This window comes from Haliotis asinina, chromosome 9 (assembly GCF_037392515.1).
Source record: "Haliotis asinina isolate JCU_RB_2024 chromosome 9, JCU_Hal_asi_v2, whole genome shotgun sequence".
NCBI lineage: Eukaryota > Metazoa > Mollusca > Gastropoda > Lepetellida > Haliotidae > Haliotis > Haliotis asinina.
Window position 1 is genome coordinate 2,824,744 of NC_090288.1, and position 13,765 is coordinate 2,838,508.

Genomic DNA, 13,765 nt, shown 5'->3' on the forward strand with positions numbered 1-13,765 from the left:
TATTACACCTGACTTCACTTATACTTCTGTTGACCAATGCTGGCCAAACTCTGGAAAGGAGAACTTGGTTAGCAGATACTGGTTCGAATTGGTCTTCAGTAACCCGTACTTGTCGTAAGAGGCGTCTGATGGGTCGTGTGATCAGTTGATGCATTCTGTTGTGTCCCAGTTGCGTAGATAACTACCAGGAAAACAATTACTGGCTGTCTGATCCAAACTGTGTAGTGTAGTGTGCACGTGCATGCGTGGGTATTGCTGGATACTGACCCCATTTAGTCTTAATTATCAACGGTTAATTAAGGTTCATTAAACCCTGGTAGCTAGACATCTATACTCGAAATGTATAACAGAGCGTCTCATTTCGCTTTTACAGCAACAGGCTTACAGACGCTGCATCTCACTAAGGTCAGTGAATACAAACACGTAACCTCCATATGTAAGGAGAAAGGACCGTGTGAAGATTAGTATACTATAATGAGGTGGTTGTTAAACATACATTTGGTCGTTGATCTAGAGATAACACCATTTCTATATTTGTACACAGCACCTTGGGGGCAGTATGCTTCGAGATCATGAAGTGACAAGGGTTAAAAAACAAACGTTGCTCAGCCTGTCTAAATGCTTCGGGTAGACGCTCACGTGATTGGGTTATTTGATAAGGTCATGCCTAATTTTGCTAGATTTTACATAAATCTTTCTTTATCACGCGGCACTTCAACCACGACAAAAGCAAAATCATAATCGTCTATTCCACGTAACAGCTTACAATTCCATCCCAATCCATTGAACGTGGAAACATTGAAATGGGTCCTTGAATAAACATATTATATATTTTCTATAATTTGCCAAAAGATACATAATTTGTATTATATTTATCAGAACACCATGTGGTGGCCCCACACACGATCCTTCCAAACCACCACTCAACCACAAGCACAGCGATACAATTGTGACTGTGACTACTATAACTCGATTTGCGATAGTCGTTAATCTGTGATGAAAACTGGTCGTCTTGGTAATACCCGATATTCAAACTACTATACATGGCCTTGAGTCATGTGTCACAGCGTAAATAAAGGCTGATTTTGCTATCAGTGACAATGAATGTTGTAAAATGATGATAATGTGGGACTGGTGTTTTTTTACCCTGTGTTGGAGTGATGTTTAAGCCGCTTTTATCAATCAACCAGCCATGTAAGTGCGAAGGACACCCCGTATATACTTTACATGTCTCATTTGTTCGTGGTTGAACGCCACACTCAGCGAAAGTCATAATGACGGACTTGCTAAGACTGAATCAGACAATCTTGTTACTGACATCAAGCGCGTAGATGTATGTTACTGGTATACGGTGGCCTCCATCAACCAGGTCAATGAACGGTTTTTTAATATGAAATAACACTTTATGGTATAATAGTCGTCACGACTAGCCACGTTACTGGGACGAGTTCATACCCACGGGGAGTGTTTGTTTGAAGGTGCCGGAAAAAAATTCCTGAAAGTGTCTATCTTAATAACTCAGTTGCTGAACGAGAACCTGTCTGTTCATGGTGAGACATTGTATAATGAAAATATCCCTGAAGAACAACGTAGAATCAAGTTAACTGAAGTTAATGCCACGTAACAATACAGTCACAAGAGGACTGATGATCACACCCAATCGAGAGATCTGGGTTAGACCTGGTTCGACAATCTCATATCTGGAGTGTTGGTCTACGCCATATAGAAGTCGTTTTCTTCGTTTCTTGTGTGTACGAATAATGTGTTATGAGTGGGTGAGGTTAGTTTTGAGCGCTTTTAGCGATGTCCCAGCAACATCACGTCCGGGACACCAGAACTGAGCTTCACACATCGTACCCATATGCGTAATCGAACCGGGTCTTCGGCGTGACTAGCGTTTAACCACCAGGTCATCCCATCGCCCCGTACTTCTTGACTTCATTCGATTTTGTTGCAACACTGACATTCGTTTCTTGGTATACATAATAAAATATCTGTACTTGTATATAGCATGTGTATTCATAGAACTGCACGTATGTAATTTAATTTTAAAACTTCATTAAACGGGCAGTGGATTGTCTCTTACTGTTTTTGACGTTCCCTTGACGCCACAACGGCAACAAACCAATACGTGTTCATGACAGACGTGCGACAGGCGAATGCTACTCGGAAGGCAGAAAGTTCCTACCCTTCTTTCAGTCTAAGTAAACTTATGTTCAGTATTATTTGTTACACTTCTATATTGTGCCGGACTTCGTAACAGTGCAACGAATAATACTGTGCGCATATTTAGGCACGTGCACGTTTTGGAGATGCTTTCATATATATTTCACCACTTCTTTATCTTGTATTTACCTCCCCTCCAAGGGTACATTAGCGAGTCGGTGGTGTTCTCGTGACCAGTCATCTGGGGCAATGCTATTGGCTGGACATTGTTGCATCCCTTTGAAGTGTCAGGATTCGAGGTTGATTCCCAATTTCAAACCTGATTCCCAATTTCAAACCTGATTCGGATCCTTGGTATTTTGCGAGTTTTACCAAAATGCTAAACACTTAATACAAGAATCATCCCAAGGTTAAGCTTACATGCAACAAAATTGTTGAAATAACTTTCACACTGGTGCTAAATTCAGCTACTTTCTTCTGTCCCACTCGCACTTGAAGTGATCTAAAAATGCAGCATAGCCTCCAGTGTGACATCTACATCAGCTGCCTACTTCCATCTTCTGTATTCAGGACACAATGGTCTTGGATGACTAAAAAAATCAGTTGTTGGCGGGTTCAAATCCCATTGGCCAGATTGACGTCACTAAGGTACTCCTGTGTTACTTCTTTGAGAGACAATGATGAAGTTCCAAAGACGAAGGAAACCAAGTTCTGTGGATTGTCAGCTTCCATGTTTCGGTGTAGCACCTACACAGCTTGGATCACAGGCTTGATTATGGTGCTAATCTTTGCAATAAAGCAGCTATCCACACAACTTGGATATCTTTAACCCTGTGTTATTTGGAGCTATCTCACACATCATACACACTACCTCACACACTGTGACGTAAGAAGATTAAGCATAGATATGTAATCATGTAATCAAAGTTAATCATTCACTCATGGGAGGTTATGTCCTTGACCTCTGCACCAATGTGATGATCACACGGGATTCTGGGTAAAAATACACCCCCCAAACAGCCTTTGTTTGACATGAGAGGCATCTAATGTGCAAGTTGCTTGGTGACTTGGCATGTTATCAGTGGCTACATGAACATGGTGTCAACAGCTGGGGTATCTGGTCCTGAAAAACTACTCACAGACAGCTATTATATTAAGACAACTGCTGAAAGTGGCCAATCAAACACCAGACACTTGGCCAGCATGTGACTGCAGATAAATACACTACACATACCATACAGTGGCTTGTTTGATCCTGACAGTGAGTAAGTGAGTGAGTTTAGTTTTACACCACTTTCAACAACATTCCAGCAATATCACTGTTGAAGACATAAGAAATGGGCTTCACACATTGTACTCATGCTAGGAATTGAACCCTTCGGAGTGATGAGTAAGGACTTTAACCACTAGGCTGCACCTGGACCAGATAGGATCAAACACATGACTCCCTGACATGGCTGGACTCCTGGTTCCAAACAATGCCTACTAACTCAACCACCTCTGCATACTCCTCTTGCGCATGTGACCTTATAGTAGTACATAAACCTAGGATGTTGGTGCCTCTACTCAGTGTTGGAAGATGCTGGTTAGAATCAGCCAGTAACCCACGTTTTCCATTAGACTAACCGGATTGGGAGGTCAGACTCAATGTCTTGGTTGACACATCGTATCCCAATCGCAAAGACTGAAGCTCATGCTGTTGAGCACTTGATTCTCTGGTCCAGACTTGACTATTACAGAGAGTTTACTATAATGGCACGCTTAGTTCGAAAATTATTTATACACTGCCCACATATAGCTGAAACGTTGCTGACTGTTGCATAAAAATAAACTCACTGACTCACTATTCAATCTCAGGTGACATTCTCACAAGGTAGGCCTTGTGAATAAGAAAACCAACACGGAGTAGATATATGACAAATGTTTATTGAGGCCTGATAATACTGGATGGCAACTGAAGTATCTATGTTTCTGTGATGGCCAGGCTGGCATAGGTACATGAGTACAGAAGTACAGTCAAACCAACACAAGGTGACCATATACTATGTCTGTCACCTCACCTTTCACATCTCAGAAGCATGTGGACATTTGACATAGGTTATCAAAATTAATAGCCTTGAAAATACATTACTTGTCAGCCAGTAAACTAAAACATAATAAAAGACATGAAAATCCTCAATGAAGTCATGCAAGGAAACAAGAAACTGTCAACATAGTCCATTGTTATATGCAGCAAGAGTGGACGAGTGAGTTTAATTATACACTGCTTTAAGAAATATTCAAGCAATATCACGTCTCGCGACACTACAAACAGGCTTCACATATTGTAGTTATGTGGGCCGTAAACATAAATCCAGGTCTTTGAGGTGATGATCAAATGCTTTAATCACTAGCCTATCCCAACATCCACAATGCAGAAAGACCCTCAATGACTTATTCTGTCACATTTGGGTAATGTACTGGGAAACGCTTGCGACATTATGTTCTTGGAGTCAATGACTTTCCAGTCTCTGCAGATTCACCTTTTTGATTTGAGAGTTCAGATAAATACACACCTGACCTAGTTCTCATTTCCAGACCAGTTTGATGTTCGCACTTGTTCTTTTTGCAAGGTCTCCATTATGTTGGTTAGAGGACACTGACAAGTGTTTGCCGAAACAGGTCAAAAACAGATTATTGACTGTACCCGTTCATATGCAAGGTCAAAGAAACATCAAAATAATCATTTCTTTGTTTCAGCGTCTGTGTTTTTCTTAAACTGACCAAACTCTAAGAAAGGGTTAAAATAAAAATATAAAAAATGATAATTGTGTACCCCACTGAAATAATGCCTTTTAAAACTCATTTTCTATACATCTTGTATACATCTTGTTCATTTGTCTAACAAATGTGTCAAATGAAATGCAACCACAAAAGAAGTAGGACATTTCTCTTTAAATATATTTTGCATCCCATCTCTTGGCACATACACTGAACATTTGTAAAACTATTAATTAAACTGGTCTTGTCATATAACAAAGTCAGTAGTGATAGCAGATGTTAAGGTGAGTTGAACTTGTAAGTAGATAATTTAGAGTGACTCAGAGAATGAAGGATCTATAAAATAACACATGTAGAACGAAAATCTGTCCATTTTGAATTTCAGATATTAGGCTAACATAAATGTATGCATGTATATGGTGGTTCTTTGAGGGAAAACTTTCACAAACATCTTATTAGATATTCCAACAATGTTCATATTCTTCAACAAACTATTCATTGGAGAGGGACCCATTCATCCAGTTTTCATAACAGTTTGTCTTTTATCACTTGTTGAATATACTGAATATCTCATGGTGGAGTTATATAGTTTTCTCTGTCAATCACATTTGGAAAGAATCAGGTCATTCACAAAATATTTCACTTCTTTGCTAATTCTAGTTCCAAGCATCAGTCAAGCAGAATGTAGCTGAGATGAGACTGGACAGAGAAGTGGTACAGACATCCGGATGAGGACCGACAATGGAGTGGAGAGAGGTACTTGTTCAATCATCCATTGCGCCGTCAAGGAGTATGAATGTCCTAGTAACAGTCTCTTAACACAGGCTTTCACAATAACTGATCAGCACAAAGGTACCCAAATATAAAATCGTAACCATGGCACCCCAACATGAAACAACAGAATGATGAACGTCAAGAGCAAGGTAAGTTGTAAGGTTATAAACATGGAAAACCAAACACATGACGAGATACACCTTGTCATGGATGAAGGGTTAGCTGGATAACACAGACGCAACAGGAAGAATATATAGAGCAGTGGATACCTGAATGTTGACAGACTCCATGCACTAAAAGAACAACCATTAAATATTCCAACTGAGGGTTCATGTCTGTCAGTTCATTCAGGATAGAAGCTTCATGACAAAATACACTTCTCTAAAATGAGGGACTGAACACTGTTTTTTTTAAAAACACAACACATTACTTTTCAGTAATGTTGCAATTTGGATGTTGTGTTCACAGTTCAATTTTGTTCATATTTTTAAGGGGTTTCAAGGACACACATCTGAAAACAATCAGGACCTGAATATCTAACGGTTGGCCAGTAAGAAGTCTGGGTAAGCTAAGGGTTGGATGAGGATTGCTAGACAGGGAGATGACAGGCTTAATGTTGACTGGAGGTGATGCAGGAGATACTGAAGATTCTTCAGACTGGTGCAACCCACAGGCACTGGCAAGTCACTGAGAATAATTTGTCTCAGTTATCATCCTTACAAGACAGATGGGACTGAGTGTAATTAGTTTGCCATTCTCAACTTTTGAATTCAATTGGCTTATCAATATGAGCAACTACCTCACATCAGGATGGACAGACAATACCTCCTTTTTGAATGTTTTAAACAAATGTCTTCACTTTATTACAAGTGACACAAGATTTGTCAAGTCAGTCAGCAGTATTTTATCCTCATCCCTCTGTCCCTATCACAACTCATAAAGGCACAAAGGTACACACCAGTAGTACAGACTATCTAACACTGACACTCAGGTAAACAGAGGCTGGAAACAAATGGGACATTGACGAGAGTACAAATTACAGTGGAATTTGGGGAAATATTATAACAAATTTCCATGGCTGTAGCAGAGGAAGTACTTTGCATATGGGAACCATCATCTTGTGACTCTCAAGATGTAAATTACACATGCCACTGTCAAGTTGGATTGTTAATTACATGGTCCATTGTGATTAGAAACAGCCAAACATTCATTCTGGTCTTCTTATTATCATAGACAACTAGATTCTGAAGGTAAATTCAGAATTCCGTATGATAAGTTCTCAGTATTGTCTGGTCCTCTAGGTCCCTTGTCCACCAACCTAAGCATTTCTCTTACTGTCTGTGGAAGACCAACACCTCAAGGCATGTCTAAGGCAAGGGTACACTGGATGACAAATTCAGCTGCACTGTATATTGTACATAAATAGAAATTATATGTAAAAAAAAAAAAGATATACATACATAAGACAACAAAGAGAAATAAGTCAAGAAGTCACTTTGAGATTTTGTTTCAAGATTTAGGACATTTGACTTAATAACCATTTATATTTTACTCTATTTTCCCAATGTTTGCAATTTATCTGTGTAATCAAAATTAAAATCACTTTAATTCACTTTCTGGAATATATTTTACAAACCACAATGTAAGATTTTGAAAAACAAACATGTCTTGCATCCCAAAGATGAAACATATCAAGAAACATGGGAACGGTAGGCTACATGAAGATGATCATGGATATCTTCATCTGAAGAATGTCATGGACCACGGAGTGACCTTGACCTTGTTTACAGTGTCTAGCTGCCTGGCTAAGGTAGAAGCCGGTCCAGCTGCCAGTCAAAGGAAGCAGTCGGTCCTCGGTACAACACAGTGATGTCAAAGACAAGCAGGGATACAAACAGGGTATGAAATGGGAAGAGACTGAGCTATGCCTGTACAACATGCATTTACATACTCCTAGGCTAAATAAAGGCAGAACAAAATACAATGTCTGGAAGGATAAATGACTTCATTGCAAGGAAAGTATGGAGACATATACAGAATCAGAAGGATGTCACTTTTGATATTTGATAGATCAACACCTGAATATCAACACTGGGGCTTATGGAGTAGTTATCAACATCTGTTTGATATCATATGTACTGAGATTCTACACATCAATGATATTCTAAAGGTAAGGACACAGATATAGCAGCATGGAAGAAGTACGAGCCAGTAAGACTGTCGTGAAGGGGTATTCCCTGAGGGTATCAATACTATGCTCAAGATGGACTTCTTTAAGAGGGGATTAATCCAGGGATGTTTTGCAATGCAAGCAGTTCCAATCAAGTGCCTTGAAAACACTTCTCTCGTCTGTAAGCACAATGTTTGTGATACATATGAATTTAACACTGTATGAGTCAGCAATTACAGGAAGAAACTGTCCTTGTATTACATCGGTATTAATCACAGTCCAGAACTAGGTGGACATTGGGCAGACATTTAACAGATGTCTGTGCATGACAACAGTAAACAAGCACAGGCCTTCTTCATGCATGACATTGCCAACAGTAACTGTCAGAGAAACATGTAAACTAATCATCATACTGAAGGTGAACTACAGTATCAAATGGTCTTGAGTGTATGAGTTTTGATGTCTGTTACCTCGCAAAAATACAAGTACATTCAATGTAAAGAATAACTATGGAATCAATTAACTGATTAAGAACAAACATGAAGTCTGTTACACTAACTTGAATTCCAACTCATTTCTAAATAGACATGTTTTGTTTTTTACAATATATTTTTCACACAGACTCATCAACTCAATGTAAAGATTCAAAATGGAAACACAGAAATATCAACCAGTAAGTAACAGAATAATGAACATGGAAGGATCAAAGAATATTCACTACTATATAGCTGTGGTAACGTATACTGTAACTGACGCTGTAACTGACTGTTACAGTGAAAATATTCCATACAACACAATATAGTTCAGACAACACCAATAATGTTACAACACAGAAGATATGCAGGAAAACATCAGAATACATATGTAGGCATACTTGGCTGCAAAAATGAAAATTCACAGGCACATGTTTCACAGAATTCAGAGTGGGTCTATATTTGGAATTGTATTGATAGTTTTTATGTATAACAGAGCATTGTGTCATAAGGACAAAAGTATTGTTTCTTTACAATCAAGACAGGGAATATAAGTACCGCACCTATGCCTGAGCAACATTTCCCACTTTCAGCCCACTGATGCTGACACAGAGGTGCAGCCATTTGAGTCATCGACATTAAGTTTAAATGCCGAGGTGCACAGTCATGTTCCCCCTCCCATGAAAACAAAACAAACAACAATAGTAATGCAGCTAAAACAACAGCAGAATGTGATACTGTGATGCTATGTTGTTTCAGAATGAACATACAGTTGGGGAGTTGTTGTGAAAGTCTCCTTAGAGAGAGCTTCTGGTGACTGTGACTGGTCACTGGTTTGCAGATGCAGTAGCAGACTTCATAGAAGAAGAGACACCATCCTTGAAACACACAAAGGTCTGATGAAGTGTACGATACATATGTATCATAGTAAGACTGACTCTGTATGAAGGTGCAATCATTTCAACATACCCCTTCTGACAATGCCAATGAACAAACACAGAATCATTGACCAGAGTGTACTTGTACGGCCATAACCATGCATTGGGTCATGGTACACGTATAAATGTACATTAGCACATCAAAATTAATAATAAGGGTTGGCTTTTCTAAGTACAAAATATATTTATTGTTAGAACACAAACTTTGTCTAGACTGGGATACACAACATATGAGCGAGGACTATGTGCTGCAGGCAGATGGAGGCAAAACTAAAGATGCAGCTGGGATGATCAGATCGTTCTACAGATGAACCAGCAAAACAGATAAACTAGCCATTCAGATAGTTTCACAGTTGAGCCATGCAATCAGACTTTTTTCAATGCCTTGTACTATGATTCTACCTCATGATTCAACAAACACTTTTCATATTGGATGGAAAATATATTTGCTAAAAACCCAAAATTTTATTTGTGCTGAAAGCACACAACATTTGTCTTTAAATGTGTTTTTCAACATGAATACATGAGGCTTGACATGACATGACATGACAAGACATGACATGAAAGTGTGTCACTATTTTGCCTGTGTAATTATCATCCTTAATACATTTCATGTCTCATCTGAAACTTATAACATGCAACTATCTAAATAAATAACAAACTATAACTAGATTTAACTAAACTTATTACCGTTAAATTAACTAGTTTTACATCTAAGATCTAATAACTTCTACATGGTCACATGACACACCGAAACTCTTGACCAAACATGTCTGTACATTATGTTAATCAGTCACATTTGTGTTGCAGTTGACTGACAAGACATTATGTAAATTAAATGTGATATAACAGCAAACTAATCTTGAAATATTGCAAAACTATTACGTATATTCATAATGCCCACACAAATTGCATCTCCTGTACTTTGAACTGAATGAACCTTCTAAAGTCCTGTACTTAGTGATACCAAACCATACCTGACATCGTGTCATCAAGTGCAACACAAATGGACAAACAGCCATGAAATTCAAAATATTTAGTGTACTGCATATAAATTGACTATCATCTGTCCAACCAGAGCTGTTTTAACCCAGGCAGTTTGACAAAACATCTTTGAAGATTAACATTCAACCATTGTTCGATTCAGCTGACTAATGCAGGTATCGAGATAAGTACTATTCACCATCAAGGGATCACTTGTGAGTGGTGAGTGCCACTGGAGAGGCAGGATGTGGCCATACTTTCGTTGACACCAGATATCAACAGTAAGAGACACTGATACGTGAGCACATGCTCTTGATAAAATCATTATTACATAATGGACGCTGTTTAAAGGAAAGTTTTCTTATTATGGAAAGAGTTTTGTCACTCTTGCTTGCACACCCTCGAATGAAACAACTAGTCATCAATTCCATGTGGGCGTGAAGCAAAAATGGAAGCCTGTCATTAACATTCAGTTCGTAACTGCTATGAGCAAACATAATTAATGGCTCCATTGTCATTGAGTTTAGAGAGCAACAGATAGAAATTTGGAAAATATCAGAAAATAATTGACAAATAGTTTTGAAGCTGAATCAGTTTTAGGTTTACACACTGTCCCAGACACATATTTGCAACATCATTTTTCAGAAACAACAGCCATTTACAGACTGACGCATGACTGCTTGAGCATCGACAATTAAACCCCAAAACACACACTAACAACTGATCTTGAATTAAGATTGGAATATTTGTGAGTGTAAATGTGAGCAATCAATTTGTGGCCCAATATTAAATTTGACAAATATCCAACAAATCTTGACACAGCAAAAGCTAGCAACTCTGGCCTTCTACTATATGAACTAAAAGCGTGGATGTTGTACACCTCAACAATACAAGAATAGCAGCTTGGGCCCCAAGCCATTGAGTATGTATATACGAGTATGGAATAACATCTCTCAGATGACCTGTTAGCATCACCATAAATAAATAGCTTTATCTGTTAACTAAAATATATAACATACTGTGTACTATGATATGTTATCACTCTTATATCACAATTCCATCAGTACCACCTGTCCGTTACCCAGGTTCAGGCAACTAGTTCTACTCAATCATACAACTTTGGTCTCATGTCTCCCTTATTGATTAGACTCATCAACTAGCATAGAAATATGTTGTAGAATGTTCAAATCACATTGAACGAAAAAGCTTTTGAGATGAATGGTGGCCTGTCAGTTAGTGGCTTGTATATTTTGAATGGGCTTGTGAATAAAGATCACTGTACTAAATGGATACTTTTCCTACAGCAGAAAAGAAAAACATGTGGCCTAGATCATGTTCATAAGATAACAAAGTAAGGACACATATCATGAATAGTAACGCCATCACCAGTGTCACCGCTCAAGGTCATGTAGTTTACCTCTATGTTGCTTACTGGAATTAGTAACATGAAAAGCAAGCTGTGGCATAATGATAAATTTTGGGAATGTAAAATTTGGTTCTGTTCAGAAATATGTATTTTTATAGAAGAATTGACTTATCAGTAATCACATGATCCAGAGCACTAACTCACACTATAAACAAGGAATGATTTATGTTACACAACGAGACATAACCAGTTTTCACCATACTTGATATTGTTTTATATGAGTCCTTGTCCTTTACCAGCAAATAATCATCCACTGGAACTTTCAGTACAGATTAGTTTTTCTAGGCATACATATTTTGATAGAGAAAAGTTTTATCAGTTGGTGACAAACATATAAGAATAATACACTCCTAAATATCTACCAGCTGCATTTCATTATCACTTTTGTTGCCTTGCAATTTTTATGACGGCAGTTAAAAAAAACACAAACAAACTTTGTCATGTTCATTCTAAGCTGTGATCAGCATCTTTGAAATAACATTTTTACTGGAGACACATTTTACATTCATCTCAAGTTTTATCACTTGGTTGCTTTCTAAAATGGTAAAACATTTCATGTGGTCAGCACATTGCACAGTAAATTACACATATACCATTTTAGCCGCACATTCTTAATAGTTATTGATTAACATATAGATATGTAAGATTTAGACACTTAAAAAAATACTATGTATAAGAAACAAACCCATGCATGTGCAGTACGTGAAAGTGGAATACAAACAATGCAGGAAGTTGTCTCCCTCGTTAACACCAGGCAAATATGTGCAACTGCAGTATTCAGTGACTTGTGAATGGATATGTAACAAGAGTTATGTCCCCTTAACTGTTTGGCACATTCAGGTACTAAGCTTATTCATTGACAAGCCAGATTTAGCAGTTAAAAGTTGGAATGGTCCTGATAAGGCTGAGGTCTTAATCATAGATTTAGGAAATTAAACATTTATTTCACTAATGGTATTTTCTTCAATTTGAGAAGTCTCTACAATCAGATCAGAAATGGACACATTTATCCTAAACTAAATCCTATGCTGGACTATTCACGGAACACAAGTTGTAAACTGCAACAAACATTGTCGTACGTCATATACATGGAATCTGAGTTTGTCAAACTACATATCTCATCAGTCTTATTAATCATGGTCCTAACATCAGTCATACACATTCATACGTCTGCTACAAATACCCTCAGACAACCACTGGTCTCTGTATGGTTTGACAGCCGATACAGTTGATACTGGCATTTTCTCAACACCTTGTAAAAGAGCAGACCCACATGTATAGTGTTAAGTCCAATGTTCACATTTGAAGTCTAACACTAGCTCTGCAATGACAACACCTTGTTGGCCACACATGTGCCTCCTCATTTTATTATGTGAAGAATGGATCATCGAGGCAAATGTCATGACAACAACCTCCATGGAAGAAATATAGCATCACATCACTGCTGCACTGACTGAAATACCTGCACATACAGTGATATGTTAGAGGTCACATGGCAGGTTATGTGATAAGTCATATGCCAGGGGTGTGCAGATATTGTTAACTGATGACCAACACCTGTCCACAGGCATGACAGACGACGTATGCTTCTTGCAGAGTTGGGTCTTACACAATTCTAGTGATGAGATCTGCACTCAGTCTTATGTAAGGCTGCATCATAAAGTTCCCATGAAATACTTCCTTAAGCTTTTATCAGTTCCTGTTAGACTGAAATATAAGTAAAAGGAAAATGGCCTTCAAAGGTCTCTCCATGGACTTCTGTGCCAGATCTATGTAAGAATGTCTCCAGACATCAGTACATGCTGAAACTGCTGGGCAGTGTCTGTGTTCCTGCTGTCATAGTTTCTCCTACCACTGTGTGTATCAGTCAAGCGGAACACTTCTCCAGTAAGAAGCGTCTCATTGTTTCTGAGTGATCTTCGCATGCATCCTCATCAGTTCCGGACCTCCAGATGTCTCTGAAATAGTAGTCATGGATTTCTGCTCGTCCTGAAAGATAAAGCAAAATGTAACATTCTGTCCTTACACTGATTCATGACACTTTGTCCTTAAAGTGAAACGTGACACCTTATCC

At 38.3% G+C, this 13,765-nt stretch overlaps 1 protein-coding gene across 1 annotated transcript in view; it reads right to left on the reverse strand.

The window, feature by feature from the left end:
* Positions 1-12,614: 12,614 nt before the first annotated feature.
* The window catches only part of LOC137296649 (uncharacterized), a 98,339-nt gene continuing 97,188 nt past the window's right edge, over positions 12,615-13,765 (reverse strand). The window contains exon 6 of the mRNA XM_067828467.1: positions 12,615-13,680. Coding sequence (XP_067684568.1) covers positions 13,591-13,680 — 90 coding nt within the window. The 3' untranslated portion in view covers positions 12,615-13,590. The remainder of the gene's footprint in view (positions 13,681-13,765) is intronic.